The sequence below is a fragment of the Trachinotus anak genome, unplaced genomic scaffold, assembly GCF_046630095.1.
Source record: "Trachinotus anak isolate AG129_WGS33_773 ecotype Australia unplaced genomic scaffold, CSIRO_AGI_Tana_v1 ptg000014l, whole genome shotgun sequence".
NCBI lineage: Eukaryota > Metazoa > Chordata > Actinopteri > Carangiformes > Carangidae > Trachinotus > Trachinotus anak.
This window is the reverse complement of record NW_027273865.1, coordinates 5493808-5513947: the sequence shown is the minus strand read 5'-3', so window position 1 is coordinate 5513947 and position 20140 is coordinate 5493808. Positions and strand designations below refer to the sequence as shown.

The following is a 20140-nucleotide window of genomic DNA, read 5'->3' as shown; positions in this document are numbered from 1 at the left end:
AGCTATTTTATGACAAGATTCACTAGTGTTAAATTTGACATTTGTCATAGAAAATGGCAAGAATTCAGTTTGCACATCCTGGCTGGACCAGGAAAGATGTCCCACCTCAACTTTACCTCTACCTCTGTTTTTGTTGTTGTGGTTGAGGAGGACCCTCCATCCTCCATCATCACATAACTTTGATCCTTCATGTTTTTTCAGTATTTTCAGCCATTTTAAATTGTGAGGAGAATGTAAGGCCAATAGGTCATGGTGTGAGGAAATGTGGAGGAATTTTGTTTCTCTGTAAAGAGGGAGATGTCTCATAAATGCAGCATGTACATACAAAGAACAGAATATTTTCACTTTAGGAAAGAAACAGGGAAGTGCAGACTGACTACACTGATTTGCTCAAACAGATGACACCTTCTGTCTCAGTAGGTCTAAATTTGTGAAAGGTGTAACTCTGTCTTGGATCTCTATTTGTGATCACAAGGACTAGGAGCAGATAGGGTTTAGAATTTAGGACACACGAGATGTTCTCTCCAAACAGAAACTTGTTTCTGACTTTATCAGGTCGTAATCTGTCAACGTGAGCCTCAGATTAATAATCCGCACTGGGGAGTTTGCCTCGGATAATCTGGCTGGCCCCCAGTGATGTCATCATGGTGGGAGGGAGGATGGTGGACTATTAGGCTGGAAAGAGTTCAAGATGAGAGGAATCAAGGCAGAGGGAGGTGTGTGAGGTGGTTGGAATCAGCAGCAGCACAAATGCAATGTAAGATTTATGGGGTTTACAAACAAATGAATATACAGCAATTTAGAACTTTAAAAGACTGTTTTACTTTGGATTCAAACCAGTTTTTAAATTTGTTGACATGTTCATTTAATATTTTTATATTATAGAAGACCTATCATGAGCGAAATGAGCAGTCCACAACATGACTGTGTATTTCCACCTTGAACTGCAGTGGACCAATGACAGTCTCATAAAAACTGATTCAGACAGCCAAGAATTCATACGTCATATAACCTAAGGAACAAACCCCGTCAACTTGCGAGGATGGGGGGTGGGCAAAATAAACCCAAACCTTTGTCAGTACATAGAGTGAGACTTGTGTCAGCCACTGCCAGTTGTGAGCTAACAAACAACATAAACAAGTAAAAGATGCTAACCGTTCTGATACGTCTCCTAGTCACTAATTTTCATCACAACAAACCCCACCTCCTCTTCGGAGTCTGGGTGTGACTGAGGCTCAGACATGTGGCTGAGTCCATCAACACTAACCATCTGGATCCACTCCACTCTTTCACCAGTCACCAAAACCTTGTCAGAACAGACAGTGAGAGTTTGCATTAGCACAGTGTCACGACCCAGCTCTTAGGCCATGACAAGAGGAGGGAAACACACACTGAACGTCAAATAAAGAATAAATCACATTTATTCACATAACAGAAAGCTAAATACAACAAGTAAATGTATTAAATGACAGTCAGTAGTGTTAGTGAGTGGATGTATGACAGGGTGGTGTTGTACAAACCAAACCAAAAGAAAACGGGTAGTTTTCAGGTAGAGTGTGAGAGAGAAAATGAGGATGGCTGATCTTAAATGCATTCTGGGTGGACTGGCCAGGTGCACCCAGTTGCTAACTCTGCTACCATGACCTGAATTGAGACAACAAGCAGCAGCATAGGACAAGACACCCTTAGAGGCCATGGCAGAGCCAGAGGGCTGTCGCAATAGCCACTAACACTGTGTCAGCTGCTACCAGTTACAAAGTGACAAATAACATAACAACAACAAATAACTACGCTTACTGTTCTGATACGTCTTCTAGTTGTGGATTTTGGTCCACAACAGACTCCTCATGCCTCAAAAACTTCTGAGTCTGAGTCTGACTGAGGCTCAAACATATAGCTGAGTCTCTCTCCGATGTTCTTGATACGCTCTGCTGTTTCACCTGTCAGCCAAGCAGCAGTGGTGGGCGGGGCACAAGGCCTGATCCAGAATTTCTCGATGAAGATGTAAGCGTAGATGTGTTTCCAGCCCCAGTTTTCTATGTTTTGGGAAAACAAAAACAAAATATTCAACCAAGTATTAATCATAGCAGAGTATTTTAGGTAGTTTAAAACATGTCTGGAGGAACTTCAGGAACTTACAAACGTATGCTATTAAAAAAAAAATATATATATAGATAGCATTTTGCCCATAGAAGAGGCATTCTTTGAAGTATTTGTGTATACAGTGAGTGTTTCTTACCCAGACCCACTGTGTGTGTCTATGAAGCCTAACACACATGCTGAATGTATTTCCTTCCATTTTTTTTAGAATTATGTTCAAACCTGCATCATTAACATCCACGTTTACATCTGCTTGAATTTCATTCAGTCAATCATTTGAATCTCTGCCCTCTGCAGTTGACAGGAATAGTGATGCAAATAAATGGTACAAACAATACAAACAATATGGCGACCTGCTAATCAAAACATTTCCCCAGAGCACAAGTGGTGTTTGAAAACTGCACAGGGGACCTTTAAATGATAATGCATCGGAATATAATGAAGAAAAACACCTTTGTTTCTCTGTTGTTGACAACTCTATCTCCATCCCTCTTTCTTTTTTTTTTCTTCTCTCCCACACTGCTCAAACAAAACAACCACACACTCTGGTATCTGGTGTTGTTTTCCCTCTCTTTCTCTCTGAGCCACGCTCACACACATGGAGTCTAAATTATTAAAACCAGTAAAGTGTCCTGTATGGTCTTATCCCCCGGAGAAACTCAAAACCATTGGTTAACAAAGCAGCAGCAGCGGTGGCAGATATCCATCACACTGACCGAAAGCAGCTCTTTGTGTTTATGTCCAAATAAAGAAGTCCAAATGTTCAACTGTCCTAGCAGCAGCTTACTAATCACTCTCACATCTGCATACAGTCCAGTTGTTAATCTTCATTTTGCAGCTTACGTCATTGCTAAGTGTTAATGGAGGTAGCAGTGCAGATTTCCCTATAAACAATACTGCGAGCACATAAAATATGATAATGATATTTACAGTATCAACATATTGACTTTTATCAGTGTTGTACTTGATTCCTACATGATTTAATGTAGTTTAACCTAAGCCCCTTCAGACAATGCACTGCATTGTAACACCACATTGTGGCCCCATGTGAACAGCATTATGAGCTTTGATATTCAGTCAGACTTACATTAAATTTAAGAACCCTGACTTCCCATGCAGATGACACAGTGTCGGCCAGCAGTAACATGGACATGGAGGACCGGGTTTCCCACCTGGAGCAGAGGCTGCAGCTGCAGGAAGATGAGATCCAGTTGCTGAAGTCGGCCCTGGCTGACGCTCTGCGCCGACTGGGCTACTGTGAGGAGCAGAGCCTGGTGATGCAGCCAGGAAGTGTCCATGCCGCTGGGAGGAGACCTCTGGCCAGCACAGCTTCAGCACCGCCTACCAAGGGTATGTAAAGCTGCGTTTTGACCATAGGCTGTAAAGTAACATCACCCATACGTTTCTGAAGAGCAGTTTTGAAGCTCAGAGTGGGCTCCTCTAAAATCACCATCTTGGCAGTGCCTGACTCTGCCTAACTGCTGGCTAATCCAAAAAGTGACTTCGAGACTTTGGTGAATGGCAGTTTGTGGCAAGCATTCTCTCACCCACCTGTCACTCATAGCAGCCACCCCCTGAATTATGCATAAAAATTCACCCCGCACACAGTTGTCATGAAGGGGGAAATTAACTATTTAGACCAAAACAGTTTTTTGTACACTTCACATGCTTATTTCTGCTGTACATTGGACATTTTGACATGGGAGTCTATGGGGACTGACTCACTTTTTGAGCCAGACTCTAGTAGTCATGCAAGTAACTGCAAGGAAGAAAGAAGCATTTTATTTCAGCCAAGTCCAGGTCTTATCGATCTGTCGATGTTTACTGTTGTAAATGTTGTTGCAGTGTCACACAAACGCTGCCTATCCGTCGCTTTATATGGTGTCTAATGTATTTCCTCCACCTGCTGGACTGCAATAGGACAGCTTGTCGAAGCCTTCGGTTTTTCAGACATCAGCTGGCTAATCTGACTAATCTTCTCAGGTCTTTTGACTACGGTGGAAACGCAAGCAACCAACATCCTGAAAAGTTCCTGGGATTAAAAATGTCCAGGTACTTTGGTCAAAATGTGGCTTAAGGCAGATGGTGAAGAAAGAGCCAAAGTCCTGTCCCCCGTCCTCTTTGGTTAGTTCTCTCATCAGTTATGATGAGTCTTCGTCCCTGGGATGGTGTCAAACCCTTTTTGGAGCTGTTGAATGCAACAAAGTAGTTGTTGTTTTGTCTTTGTCAGAATGGGTAAGAAATCCCTGTGCTGCTCCAGCAGCTGTCCTGTCACAAAACCACACCTCATTTGTTGTTTGGGAATGATTACACTGACATTTTATTCCACCTCTCCACCAGTGAAAATGACCCACTGTTGCTGAAAAGCCATTAAACTGAATGGAAGGAATGAAAGTTGTGGGTGACTGTGCATGTTTCAAATACAGACGTCTGAGTGTCAGAATCAGAGACTCTTAATGTCAAATACAGAAAATCAGCAGGAATTTCACTCGATGTGGATTTAGAAACACAGCAAATTAAATTCAAACTGCACTTTCTGTCAGAGCACAGGGACAACACAAGTCACGCACAGCAGGAAGGGACGGTGTATGATTCAGGTTTGACATTGGGCTATGCATAAACTGTTTGTGAAATTGTTTACATCCTCTGTTTTCTCTTTGATGAGGCTAATTGTAGCTTTTTTTTATGCCTCCCCTCACGGCAACAGCCAGCTGGAGGCATATTGTTTTCGGGTTGTCTGTCTGTCCGTCCCAGTTTCGTCTACACGATATCTCAGTAACGTCTTGATGGAATTTCTTCAAACTTGGTAAAAATTTGGTAGATTTTGTGGCTAAAGGTCAAAGGTAAAGGTCACGGTGACCTCACAAATCATGATTTTGGCCTTGTGAGTGCAATATCTTGAAATTTGGCACAAACATTCGTTTGGACTCAAGGATGAACTGATTAGATTTTGCTGTTCAAAGGTCAAGGTCAGTGTGACCTCACGAAACACTTTTCAGCCATTATTCAAGATTTCATGCAGCAGTTATGACAAAATTTCACACAAGTGTTTGATGTTTTATATGACTCTGGATAAACAGGAATGTAATCTGAAACCACAAAGTGGTAATTCAAGTTTTTTCATGTTTCAGTGCGTCAGCTTCTGCAGGCTCTTCCCTCCAGACCTCTCAGTAATGGCTATGTTCAACAGAAACGCCTCCTTTCCTCCCCTTCATCTCCTAAGAAAGAAGTGCTGCAGTCCATTAAGAGGTAAACTTAAGAAAGGAGAATTTGTGTATACTCACATAGGTTCTTATTATTCTTGCATTTACACTTGACTTGAATTGGGGAGATGTGATGGCTAAAGGCTCTCCTCTCCTCTCCTCCTTTAGGAAGAGTATGTCCACAGAGCGTCTCACTCTGGTGAGGAGAGAGATGGGAGCAGAGAGTCGGAGTCGAACCACCTCCTCCAGCAGCTCATCCGGTGGTAAAAGGTAACACATTTCTCCTGCTGGATGGTGCAGCTCATATAAATTATTCACTGTATTTCTAAATCTGTGAACAGCTCCTAATACCTGGCACATTTTCATTACTCAATAAATAAATAAAATACTCACTGGTTGTATTTTGCACAAAGACCGATGTCCAGTAACAGAGGAAATATAACTGTATCTAATGATGCCATGAAATCCTTTCTAACAAGCTCCATGTTTGTGTACTGTGGGTCACTGGTTCTGGAGAAGCTCACTGGGTCACTGTAGATTGTTGTAATGAGCTGTCTTACCTCTCTGTGTCAGTTTGATCAGTGGCAGAAAGAAAAACTTTGTTAATGACCCTGATTATGGCTGTCACATGTATTTTTAAAGTTCTGTGCTTGAGTGATTATATATGTTATGATTTTTATATATATATATATATATATATATATATATATATATATATATATATATATATATATATATATATATATATATATATATATATGTGTGTGTGTGTGTGTGTGTGTGTATATATAATATATAAATATATATATATATATATATATATATATATATATATATATATATATATATATATATATATATATATATATATATATAGATATATAGATATAGATATAGATATTAACTTATCACAGTGACTTAAGTCTTTTTAACCATCATCATCTCACTGTTGCTAAAAAGGTTTTTCAGTCATTTGAAAGCTGCTCTGTTACTTTAACTGAAATAAATGCACAGTGTTTTCTGCATCTTAAGTAAGTAAAGTTTATTTACATAGCACCCTTCACAGATAAATATATTTATGAATACCGTATTTTCCGCACTATAGGGCGCACTGGATTATAAGGCGCACTGTCAATGAACGGTCTATTTTCGAACTTTTTTCATATATAAAGCGCACCAGACTATAAGGCGCATTAAGCGAAACAAAACAGTCAGATAAGTCAGTCAAACTTTATTAAACGCGTTCACAATAACTCTCAACATTGTTCAAATGTTAATGAGCGTATTCACAATAACTCCCAACCTTGTTCAGTTGTAACATGTAAAAAAAACACAGTCTGATACCGCTAAATCAAACGTTAGCGTATTCACAATAACTCCTTATAGGTCCTTATACACACACACTGTAATATTATGGTGAAGCACAGTATGTATTACTCCACAACGCTCCTGCAAGCGGTGCGGCTTTGCAGTTTACCAAAGTCGTACTAAAACATTTTGACAGAGCGCCGTGAGCGCCGTGTACCACACAAGATCACTTCGAGGTCAGTAAGCACAACCAGAATTAATCCATATATAAGGCGCTCCGGATTATAAGGCGCACTGTCGTTTTTTGAGAAAATTAAAGGCTTTTAAGTGCGCCTTATAGTCCGGAAAATACGGTATATATTAATAAAAAAGTACACAGGTTCAATAAATAGGGCAATAAAAAATAAATAAAGAGCACTGTAATAAAAAGAAGGAGGTACAAAGGCAGACTCGCCAAAAGCCTGTCTGAATAAAAATGTTTTCAGCTGCTTCAAAAAGAAGTCACAGGAGTCTGAGGCCATTAAAGGACAGGGGGAGAGCAATTCATAATTTAGGTGCCATGGCCTGAAAAGCAGTCACCTCGGGTCTTATAGCAGGTTCGAGGGACGGCCAGTGATTTGTGGTGAGTAGACCTAAGAGCCTGATTTGTTATATAAGGGAGAGGAAGTCAGCAATATATTGGGGTGTTTGGCCATGCAAAGCAGTAAAGAGTTGTTTTGTTTTTTTTTCACACCTTACCAAAAAGGCAATGGCTTTGTTTGGTGTTATGCTGACCCAGTGTCCACCTTTAAAATGGTGGACAAAGGCAGAAATCCTCGGACAGAAAAAATATACTGTCTCCAGTATGGTGCTAAATGAATAAAAGGGAAAGGGCAAGAGGAACAGCTGCCTCTCCCCCTAATCAGCATGTGTACCTGATTATGATGAAAGTATTTCACTTTAACATGCGTCAGTGTGGGAGCTGCTGCTGCTCTGAGAGCTCATGGTTCAGAGTTTCCAAAGTTAAAAGCGCACTCAGGATGTTTGAATTATTCAGACTGTGTGACAGGACACAGGTGGATGTCGTCATCATCATCTTCATCTTCATCATGTGTGGCTGTCTCACGTCCACAGTCAGCACTTCCTGTTGGCCTGCAGTAACTCTCAGATGTCATTGTGCATTATGTTTAACAGTTAACGGGCTGTTGGTCTTTGCGATGCCACAGCTGTGATCCTGATGGACAGTGAAGTATCCACGTGTCACAGCCAAGTGAACACGACATGCTGGTCTTTCATTGCATCCTGTCTACCTTCTAAATCCATCTTTAACTTTTCATCCTCCACACTGTTGTTCTCTTCTGTTTCTTCTCACAGCACACACACCTTTTCCCAGTTTTTCTTACCTCTGTTGTTCCTTTCCTTTCCTTTCCTTTCCTTTCCTTTCCTTTCCTTTCCTTTCCTTTCCTTTCTCCCTCTCTCTCCCTCTCTCTCCTGTCTTTCTGCTGATGGATCACATTTCCAGCAGTCCATGGTAAAAGGGGAGGAGGGAGAGGGGGGTGTGGTTACCAGGCAGAGGGGGTGGGTCTGCACGGTCAGGAAGTGCGTTTTGATTGGACAGGGGGGCCTCCTCAGGCAGAGCTAAAAGTTTGCTGAGTGAAGGAGGAAGTTGGTGTGTTGCTGTGGCTGTCGGACAGGACAGAAGGCGCTCTGACTGCTCAACACTGCTGACTGTTACTGTAACGGAAAGCCTGCAGACATGAAGAGATCCTCCAGGTAAATAGTTCCTTTACAGTCGACAATCAATGATTAGAGAGCGGGAGACTGTAAGCAGAGGGGATTTATGGGTAAAACTTTTATGCTCTTAGTCATTCATAGCAAAAAAAAGTAGAACAGTGAAGTAAATATTTGTATTTTGTGAGGGAAACTGTGTAGTCTTTGATGACCAGATGGTAACAGCAGCTTTCTAAAGGTATAAGCAGCGTTTAAAGTCAACTGGATGATTTTCAGAAAAACTGCTTTTTTGTTTCACACCCAGCTGGACTCTCATTTGTTGTTTAACAAATATTTGAATAGATTATAGGTAATATATAGATAGATTGTGGTTTGGTTGGTAAGATGCATTAAGGTGTTTGGTTATTTTTGCTCTAAACAAAGTCAGCAGTCAGTGGCTTGGGTCCTGGCAACCGCCTGAGGAAGTTGTGCTGTTTTATGAAACTCTGTTGTCACGCAAACCGTTTGATGCAGTAGGTTTCCCTGTCTGCGGGGCTGTGTGTGGCTGTGGGGAGGGGCTGCAGCACAGTAATGTGAATACAACAGAAAACAGAGTCATTTGTGTTTGTGGACCACAGATTAACTGGCAGGAATCAGGTATGATGAAAACACAAAATACTGCGTGATGAGAAGAATTAGTCGTAATTGAACCGTGCAGTTCTAACGAGGAAGAAAAATGCAGTTGGACTGAAAGTTTTTAGAAAGGCTTTGTGTGATCAGCTGCAGTTAGTCTGCTTTAAAAAAATAACATCTGGCTTTTATGGAAACAATAATGAAGTGTTTTCAAAATGTGTTTCTCCTGAAGTGTGTCTCTTAAAGAAGTCGTCTCTCATCACGTCACACTCATGTTGAAGGATTTTTTGTCCTTTATGTGTCATCAGTGGCTCTTTTCTCTTTGGGCTTGTGATGATGGGGGGAACAAACAAACATGTGGCATTTGAGTTCAGTTATGAAACACACACATGGATGTGATGAGTGAATGTGAGGTGACAGATGACCGGTCACACGGACAGACTGACGACAGTGAGAATATTACACAAACGACGGCACATTGTGTACCTCGACTAACATCAACATGACAGTTTTACAAAGACATTCTGAAAAATTCATTTCTTGAACATGTGGAGCAGCTTGTAACTTAGAGTCTATGCAAAATGCTGCAAAGATGGTTTCTTTACGAACACCGTGTACAGAGCGGCTGCTGAAGCAACCGTGGGGCTGATGTTACGATTAGCACTTCAGCTCAGCAGAGGAAACACTGATAACATTGATCGGACCTCCTGCTTAACATGCAGCAAACATATTGACCACGTCTCTGGTTACAAAGAAGCATGTCACACTAAAACCAGCTTCATAAACCTCACTATGACTAGATTTCATCTAATATTCAATCCTTTAAATCTTAGGTCATTGTATGAGGTTGAGTTCAACATTACAGGTTTAAATTTATGCAAACACAAGGAATAGGGAAAAGATTTCTATCATGTTCACTCTGTCTGTCTCCTTTTGTTTCTGTGTTTGGGGACAGAAGTCTTTGTTGCACGACGCAAAGATCTTATGCATATTGTTTTTAAACTGGAAAGCATTCTTATATGGAAACTTACAATTGTGGCCGCAGTGTAACCTTTGTAAAGTTACCAAGCTTTAACAACTAGAATAAACAACTTTCCCTCAGGCTGATTGAAACCATGCAAATTCTGACAAAGGAAAAGATGAAACAATCTGCACCATGTTGAAAAGATTGAGATCTTTTCCTTTTGTCAAATCAACCTCCCTCCTCATTCCTTCGTTCCCTTTCTCTCTCTCTCTCTCTCCTTCTCTCTTGTATATTTTGTCTGATGTCTGTTGTCACAGTAATGTGGAGTGGATTAGTCTGATGTAAGTTCAGTCTCTTTGTGTATTTTTTTGTATGAGTTGAGTGAAGATGATCAGATGTGCTTGTGTCCATTAACTGAGCCACTGCAGTACTTCAGTCATAATGGACCAGGAAATTGACTGTTCCCACCACTCCCGCAGTTCAGGGGTCTTTGGCCCATCACTCAGACCACAGCATCCATCTCCTCTCTGCCCACATCACTGTGAGCGCTGAAGTCTCTCCCAGCTGGATGAAGCACTTTCCTAAGACTCACCTCTTATGAAACACAAAGACGAGGAATCTCTTTTAATCAAATCGTGTCATGTGAGATACATTTATTTGTGCATCCAGTGTGAGTTTGGATAAAATCGACAGGCTAAAAAAAATCTATAAAATACTGTGTAAATAAGTGTAAATATTTGACCAACTAACCAGCATTTATATGAAAAAAAAAAAAAAGAGTCAGTCATTATAATATGAGCATAATGTGACCCTATCACGAGCACAGGGCACTAAAATGATCTTTTAACCAGGCAGACACATTCAAAAGATGATAAACCACACATAGAGGATTCATGACTTCTTTTCTTTAATCTTCCTGCAGGCGCTCTGACAGTCAGTGTCGACACCAGCCAGGAGTCAGTGGTTTAGAGAAGGACAGTGAGCAGCTGGAGTTTGTATTTGATCAGAGCTGTGACACCTCTCAAACAGTGCTGCTCAACAGCTGCTGTGTTTTGTTTTTTTTTTGTTTTTTTTTAAGTTGCTTTATCTGTTGGTCAAAGGCTGATTTAATCACCTGCAGAGCTGTACCTGCAGAGCTCTCTGCCCACTGCTGTGGCTCATGCAAATATCTTCATCTTTTTTTTCATTTATTTTTATTTCACAATAATCAGTGTACAATAATCAGCAATCACTAATGGTTGAACCCACAAACACAACAGCCCACTGACATCTTCATGTTCCCCATCCCTCCCCTCCTTCCCCAAAAACAAAGCAGTGACCAAGTTGTAGCTTCACCAAACATCATACATCCTTAATTTGTGATGAACCTACTGAATATCCATCGAGGCTCTGTACCAGAAATTGTCCAGATTTATTATTGGTCACTTCGAGAAAATCTTTCTAGACAAGCAAATAGTGGGAACAACCGCTCCTTAAAAATATAATCATGGTTATGTTTTTCCAAAGTTGGTCTCTCCAAAGGTGAAAATGATTATTCTACGTTTTATTTTATCTCCATCTTTAATTAGAAATGACCTTTTGCTTGAGCTTGAAATTGAAGGCAGCTCTCCACAAAGAGCCTGAATGAGGCAGGATCTCACAGAGGAACCCTGACAGGTCTTTGCTGCTCATTAGTTCCCTCTGGTTTTTACAGGAGCCCATTGTGTTTTCAGAGTGTTGTCAGGCACAAAATGCCAACAATACACTCAGCACTCCATGTTAATGAGTGGTCTGTTTGTGCGCTCCCTCTCCCTGGAAGCCTGGTGACTAGGACTGCAGCCACATGGGTTTTAGATCCACAGTTATTTGCCCTGTCCGGCTGCCAGTTACCCAGCATGCCATGCACTAATTACTGGCTCTGGATCAATCTTGTTCTCTCATTGGCTAGAACCAGGCCACGCCTCATCTTCCTGGCAGACCACACACACACACACACACACACACACACACACACACACACACACACACACACACAGTTAAAGAGACAAACAGGCCTTTATGTGGTCGTTTTAGAGCCGACACCCTGCGTGGTCGCCTCCAGCTGCCCAGAGACACAACAGACACCGGCCAGGTCCTGCTCACTCCGTGGTCTTTTCATCCTCCTCAGATGATTCATATTATGTTGAAACACACACACTGTGATCTCATTTCTTTTTACCAGTGTCTCTTGTTGGTCTGTTTAAAGTTATTGTGGCTAACCTGCCTGGCCCTGTTACCTCCCTGTTAAACAAATGTCAGGATCAGTGGACACACACATGGCTCATCCCTGTTCTCGAAGGCATCCTGTGGAATTTTCTTGGTAACAAACAAAAACCCAAAACCCATTGTATATAATTAGAGGTCTAATAAAAGTGTGGAATGCTTTTCCTTCCTTGTTAATGTGAAGCTGATTTTTTTTTTTTTTGTTTGAGAACGTATGAAAACGTATTTTGTTTTCATCCACGGCAAGGCAAGGGAAATTTATTTGTATAGCACATTATCATACAGAGGTCATTCATTATGCTTCACAGACATAAAAGAAGCATAAAAAATACCAGTAAAAAGCATAATCAAAGTATGAAAACACAGCTAATAAAACAGATAATGTTTAATTAGAGTGCAAGGTTAAATGACTAAAAGATTAAATGATTAAAAGAAGCCAGTGGAGAACAGAGCAGTTTTTAGCTTCTTTTTAAAGCCAGTTACAGTTTGGGCAGATTTGATATCTACTGGGAGCAGGTTCAAACATTGAGCAGCAGACTGGCTGCAGCTTTGATGTGATCATTAAACCTAAGATCCCCATCCACGATTACACCGAGATTTTACCATGGGTTGAAGTCTTTACTGCTCTAGACTCCAGGTAGATGCCAAGTTGCAATATTCTGTCTTCTATGCTCCCAAACACTATTACAATATCTCAGTCTTGTCTTTATCTAATTGAGGATAGTTTTGTTGCATCCATCACACACATGCATCCAAACTCCCAAAAATACCTATGAATTTGAAACAGTTTACTGGCTCTCCTCTCTTGTATCTCTCCTCAGTTTATGTCATTGCAGTGGGGTCACTGTTTCTTGAGTAGAAACGTTTGCTTTTCTTATATTGTTGTGATGGTGCACTGACTGAAGAGAAGCAGTTCTGGTCCTGACAGTGACATTTTTCTTGATACAAGGAAAAACTTGTTGCATCTTGTGGGTTTTTTTTCTCTTTGTCAGTGTTTCTATTTGTTTTAGATTTTAGAACCAGTCCACCTGAGAGACATCAGGTCACAGCAGAACAGACACGGGTCTCTTGCTCTGCCTGTAGTTGTAGAAGAAGAGTGTACACCCTGCTGCTGATGTGTTTTCTCTCCACCCCTCCTCTGCTTCTACAGAAACACACAGGAAAGTCAAACACATCTTTCCACACTCTCCTGTTGCTGAGCAAGGACGAGACAAGCCCTAATTGTGCTATCTTATCAAGCCTTACTTTTACTGCTGTTGCCATGGTGACATCCACCTGTCAGCTGAGGCAGCACTTCAGCATCCTGATAATCTGATTGGTTGACAGCATCCTGACAGGTTGGGTTGAGTGGTCAGCGTGCACTGAAATGTTCAGCGGGCAGTTCTGAATGGTGGACAGACGGCTGATTCAGGAACAGCTGCAAACTCATGAGGCAGCTGCAGGTTGTGAGCGACAGGTCAAATAATGCACTTTGGCAAAGTGGCTGATTCACTGGTCATTTTAAATTTAAAGTACTTGTAGATACATTTAACTTTTCTGTATGACATCTGGTAACATTAGTGATTCTCGCACTGCGTGAATTGTGTTGCCACATCATTATCACAGCACATACTACACAGTGTGTGTAGACTGCTGGGAGAAAGGGGGGATAGATGCACTATGTTAGCACGATGCCATCAGGGGTAATAAACACTTCAAAACTTTATTTTGATGCAGGAAATTACCTCAAAATATACTAAATAGCCTGAAGATGCTGCCCTTGTTTATTTGCACTGCAGAGGATGAGTGAAGTTGATCAGTGTGACTGAGTTGAAATTAATCAAATTACCACCCACCAGACTGCAGACCTGTAAAATGACATGCATCAGAATCATGGTCTAATTTCTTCGGTGCCTCTAATAACTGTTGTTTCCATGGCCTGGGGAAATGATGCTCACAGCATTTAAAGATGTGAACGTTTTCTCCTCCCACAGTCAAATGTTTCACACTGTTCATCACTGGAAATGTCACCTGATGGTTATTCCTCCTTATGTGAAAATTAACTGATCGGCATCGTGTTACTGTTCAATTCCACGAGTTCGGTGCATATTGAACATTTGAATATGTCTGGGTAGCAGAGGCCTTAATCCTGCCCCCAGAGTACGACATCCCCAACAAGAATTGCAGGAGGATAAGAGCTGGTTTCCAGGCCTTTGATTATACAGTATGATGCAGGGCCTGTGTGTTCCTGCTGACTGAACCGTGCACCTCTCTCACAGACTATTGTTCAGTAGCTGTGAAACTGTGCGGTGCTGGTTGCAGCATGTAGAACGAAGAATAAATAATTCAGAGTCTTATAGGAAGACCTGATGTTATGGAACAAAGTCCCAGGAGCTTTGCTGAATACTGATGTATACTGTGTGTATTGTTTGATGTTCTTGCTGGTGCTGTTAACATCATGTTTTTTTTCCATTATGGATGACAGAGCCATAATCATCATCTGCTGCAGATCAAACTTCACTGGAGACATTTTATTCATTTTCCTTTTTTTCTGTTTTCAGCAAATCCAAAGAATGCACCTTCAATGCAGGTAAGAAGGTTTTTACCCCACTGCTGCTCTCTCTTACGTCTCTGTGTGTCTCATTTAACACTCCATTAGTTATTATGTCTCACCCTCAAATTACTATCACACCTAAATTTGCTGAAAAGAGTCTCTGATGTGAGCGACTGGATTAACCTTCAGGAGTCATTCAAGCACTGTGGAAGGATTTTTATTGACATTTTCAACCTTTCGATATTTTTTATTAGAAATATTGAGCATCCATTAGAAACACTGAAGATCCCTCTTTAACAGAGGCGTCTTATTATTAATTGGGGACTCTTCTACTAAAGAAGCACAAAAATCTGCAGCTGCTTATCTAAACCACCCTTATTGATTTAAGGTTAGTGAGGGATGGATTATCTGATCATTAAAACTAACAAAGGTTTTCCTGTGTCCTCTCTTTTCTGCTTGGTTTCACGGGGGAATGGTAACAAGCGATTTTCAAGAAAACGAGCAGATGTCAGAGTTTAAAGGGAAAGCTCACAAAGCACAGTATCTCTTTGGGTGTAGCCTGTAAAACTGGCAGGATGTCAGCACTGTTTACACTGTGGATATTATTAATCTGTGACGATCATGAGTTTTCAATATTAGGTTTTTGGAGCAGACATTGTTCCTTTAGCCTTTCTCATCAACTCCACCTAGTGATTCTCAAAAAGGGCCCTCTTGTCTACTGTTTGGATTTTAATCTCAGCACAAAGCCACAGGTGTAGATAAAAGTGGATGGAAGTCAAGTCTGTGTCACCTTCAATTACTACAGTTCTGTCATTTTCTTGAGAGACACGTTTACTGTCACCTCCTTGTTCTGTCTTTTCCACTTGTCTCTGAATCTTGAGTTGTGTTGCTCGGCTCATTTCTCTCTGCTGAACTTCCATCTCTGTTTTTTTTTTTTTTTCCTCCCTCCAGAGGACGGCTACGTGAGGATGTTCCTCCGAGGTCGTCCCGTCACCATGCACATCCCCGACCAGCAGAGGGAGAGCTACAGCCTCGACCACAAGGTGGCGCTCCCTGACCGCAAGCTCAAGCTGCAGTGGGTGTATCCTTCAAACTGAGAAACTGTGTCTGTGATGGAGCAGGACTGAGAGAATGAATTGTGGATTTAGTGAAATAATGAATGAGCAATGGAAATCAATTGATTAATCAATGATTGGATAATTTTTTTAAAAAACCTGAGAAGCTGCTGAACTCATTTTAAAATGTAAAAGAAGAATCTTTAATTTTCTTATTTTTCCACTAGAACTGTTTTGTAAAGTCTGTTTTCAGAGAGATGCAGCTCTGAACCTTAAGTAGCACTAATGGCTTTTTATTGTTGTTAACCTAGAAACTGCACGAGGAGAATAAACTTCAGTCATTTGGGTAAAAAGCAAAGTAAAGCAAGTAAACCTCAAAATAAGAATATTGTGTGTTCTTGCTTGCTGTTCTTTTCTTGTTCCTTAACTTAAGCGTGATGCAGGTACGGCTACCGCGGTCGTGACTGCCGCTCCAACCTCTACCTGCTGCCCACAGGAGAGATCGTCTACTTCAACGCCTCTGTGGTGGTTCTGTACAACACTGAGGAGCAGCAGCAGAGACACTACCTGGGCCACAACGATGATGTCAAATGGTGAGAAGAGAAGTCTTTTATTTATTTATTTATATAAATATATATATATATATATTGCTACATATTATGACTAAACAATTAATCAAAATGTTATCAAAATGGCCAAGTGCAATATCCAAATCACAGGAGCATCATCATCATTTTTATAATTTTTTCAGTGAAAATTAAATGCGTGTGTTCCAAGTGAAATTGTGACTCATATCGCAGTGTCTCAATAATAGCTTATTATTATAATAATAATAATAATAATAATAATATAGATTTTTTTGTATATTATTCAGCCCAACTACATATATATTGGTACATGCTGCCTTTATTTGCTTATGTACTGTAACAGTACATGTAAACATGCTATTTAATTTCCTGTGTAACCAGGCTTCTCCCATATACCTGGGTTAGTATGTGCATGTACCAGCTATGAGCTCCACGTCCTGTGTGTGTGTGTGTGTGTGTGTGTGTGTGTGTGCGCGTGCAGCACATTTCTTTAAACAGATTCTCATGATGTGGCTTTTCAACAAGATGTTTATACATTCAAATGCTTCATGAAATTCTCTTGCATCCATCTACTGAATGATTTCATACACAACACTTGTGTTATTCCATCAAACCTGAAGCTCAGATGTTTCACAGCTTGCAGGTTCATCAGAAGCTTCCTCACCAACACAAACACTCAGACAGTCAGTCACTCAGTCTCAGCTTCTTGTTTTTGACACGCCGTTTACAGCTTCATGAAGATGACTGTGTTTATCACTAATGTGAGCTCTGGTTTACTTAATGACATCCTGAACCAGCTCTGTGACTGGAGCCACTGGGATGTAAACAAACTGAATCCCCCCAGGGCATGCTGGGAAAGCCACTCATCTCTACAGGGAAACAATTGTGGGCTCCTCTCCCACGCCGTCACACTGAGTCCTCCTCTTCTTCTGGCTGTGAAAAGAATCCTGTGTTAACTACTGCAGATTTCTATGTTGTGTTTTTAGTTTAGAAACAGAACGAGGAAGACAATATGAGCCGCTGTGGAAGAAACATCATATTTCAAGTCATTTTATATTAATATTAATATTCACAGAGCTCATTTAATGATGTAATGTGTGTTTAAAAAACACATTTGAGGTTTCCTATTTTAAACATCAATTCCCTGATATGACATGCAGTGTTTCCATTTTCACAGTGATGCCTTCACTTGCATTGAGCTTGAATCTGAATCAGCTCCTCTGGGTTTTTACACCTTTTTACCATAAAAGCCTGAGACGAGAGGGAGAAAATGAAAATGAAGTAATAATTGATGTTTTCTCTTCTTAGCCTGAGTGTGCACCCTGACATGGTAACCATAGCAACGGGGCAAGTGGCTGGAAACTCTAAAGATGGAAAGGTACAGTGAAAACCACACTTCCTCCAACCGAGTTTTATCCACTGTTAATATGGGCAGTTTAAATTGTATTAAAGCTTTAATGGTTTATTTAATGGTTAATTTATAAAAAAAATTGATAGCAAATGATTTTTTTCTTGCAGTTAAATTTCTAATAAAACTCTTCGTGTCTAGGAGATAATCTTGCACAGCAGAAAGATTATTTTAAAGACAGACAAAAAGATCTTAAAATTCTTTTTTTTTTTTTTTAATTGACTTTTTTTTGCCTGTCTGCAAACACTTAATGGATGAACAATAATTTTAAAGCTGAACGAGGATAAAACAGAAATACTATTGGTTGGCCCCAAAGCCAAAAGAGATACACTTTCTCCCAGGCTTGGAAACCTAAAGCAGAATAAAATGGAAGTAACAAGTCTGTCAAGTCTATTTCCCTCCACAAGCCCTAAGATCCTCTACAGCAGAGCTTCTAAATGTTCTAAATGTTTAAAATTTTTAAACAATGACTGAAAATGTACCTGTTCAATTTAGCTTTTAGTTAGCCCTTAGAGTTGTTTATTTTATTCTATTCTATTATTATTGTTATTATTATTATCTATTTGTCAAAGCACTTTGTGCTGCATTCTGTGTATGAAAAGTGCTATGTAAATAGTTTATTTTATTATTATTATTATTATTATTATTATGATTATTATTATTTTATTGACTTTTTTGTTTCTATGACAAACTGTAGTTTGTTTAACTCAGTATTTCTCTGTCTGATTTGCTCTCTGTTGCTTCTCTGCTCAGCTTCTGGCTCCTCATGTCCGTGTTTGGGATTCTGTGAGTCTCAACACGCTCCATGTGATCGGGATGGGAGTGTTTGACAGAGCAGTCACATGCGTAGCCTTCTCCAAGTCGGTAAGCAGGTTCATGTCTGTTTACTGAGGGTGTGACACTGTGCAAAGTTCATTCAAGTACTGACTGGTGATTTACAAATGAGTTCAAGTTTTAATAATTACATCTCTAGAAAGATGTAACTCCTTACTCTTCTTCTCAGAACGGTGGCACCTTCCTCTGCGCTGTGGACGATGCCAACGATCACATCCTGTCGGTCTGGAACTGGCAGAAAGAGAAGCAACTGGCCGATGTTAAGGTATCCTGAACCTTGACCTTTGATCACCTGAGCCTCATCCTATTTACACAGCTTTATCATTATTGATCCCACTTCCTGGTTTGAGACTAATTACCAGACAGTATGGGTCACCAGAGTGGTTGTAATATTACAAATTCTTACCAGCATGAATCTGGTAGAAATTGATGTTTTTACTTCTTCATGCCTCCTGTCTCTGCAGTGCTCCAACGACTCCGTACTGGCCGCTGTGTTTCATCCCATGGACGCCAACCTGATCGTCACCTGTGGAAAATCTCACATCAATTTCTGGACCATGGAGGGCAACACTCTGACCAAGAGACAGGGCCTGTTTGAGGTCTGGCAACGATAACAGCTGCTCTGTGCTCCACAAATATTACACATCCTCCTGCTTCCAGTGAATCTTAATAAACCTCACTGTGATGAGAAAGAGACTTGTTATTTTATTAAGTAGAGCCAGCTGAAACAAACACAGTCTAGTCTGCAGCAGCCTCACAGTAAATTGTATCCTCCCTCTCTCTCTGTAGAAACACGAGAAACCAAAGTATGTGCTGTGTGTGGCGTTTGCTGAGAATGGAGATGCCATCACAGGAGACTCCGGTGGAAACATCTACGTCTGGGCCAAAGGTAAAATCAGAATCTATCACACTGAGCCCAACCCATTGTTCAAGACACTGAGAGATTAAATGTCTGAACACTCAAAGCCAGGCTGATTACTGTGCTGTGAAAACATTAATGCAGCGGTGGTGTTCATGTAAGAACATGACTGGATATTAGAAAATCTACCTGTAAAACCAATTTGTCAGTTATGGATCACAACTTTAAGGTAGTTGAAAAATGTCGTGCTACTTAGCTTAATACAGTTTTGTTTGTAGAGCAGGTGATTAATTCAATCACATGTGGAAAATGTTCTCTGGGTTCATCATCAGTTTTCATTTGCTTCTCTCACATATTGAAAAATATGAAAATAAAAAGAATCCAACAGGTGTCTTCTGTTTGTCTTTTCATTGACAGGTGGTAACCGCATCAGCCATGTGGTGTCTGGGGCCCACGAGGGCGGGATTTTCTCAATTTGTGTCCTAAAGGATGGCACCATGGTGTCTGGAGGAGGGAAGGACCGCAAGGTGGTGCTGTGGGACCACGACTACAGGAAGCAGGCTGAGATGGAGGTAAGAGTGCTGAACTGTCCTCTGCACATAAACAGCACAGTGACAGAATAATCCTGAATTTTTTGGATGTGTTTGATGTGTATTGATGTATCTGATGTAAGGGAAGCATTGTCTAGTAATTGATGTGAGCCAAGGAAGAGTAGCTACTGTTATA

The 20140-nt window shown here is 40.6% G+C and overlaps 1 protein-coding gene across 2 annotated transcripts in view; it reads left to right on the top strand.

Annotated features, from left to right (window-relative positions):
• The window catches only part of eml2 (EMAP like 2), a 37819-nt gene that overhangs the window by 11323 nt on the left and 6356 nt on the right, over positions 1-20140 (top strand). Inside the window, exons 2-13 of one of the 2 annotated variants that reach the window (XM_071496425.1) lie at positions 3220-3450; positions 5232-5349; positions 5472-5573; positions 14679-14707; positions 15623-15752; positions 16170-16319; positions 17622-17691; positions 18475-18585; positions 18725-18820; positions 19020-19154; positions 19345-19444; positions 19832-19986. In XM_071496425.1, the coding sequence (XP_071352526.1) occupies positions 3220-3450; positions 5232-5349; positions 5472-5573; positions 14679-14707; positions 15623-15752; positions 16170-16319; positions 17622-17691; positions 18475-18585; positions 18725-18820; positions 19020-19154; positions 19345-19444; positions 19832-19986 (1427 nt within the window). Of the gene's footprint in view, positions 1-3219; positions 3451-5231; positions 5350-5471; positions 5574-8222; positions 8364-14678; positions 14708-15622; positions 15753-16169; positions 16320-17621; positions 17692-18474; positions 18586-18724; positions 18821-19019; positions 19155-19344; positions 19445-19831; positions 19987-20140 lie in introns of those variants that run through there. The other variant, XM_071496426.1, reaches the window with a different exon arrangement.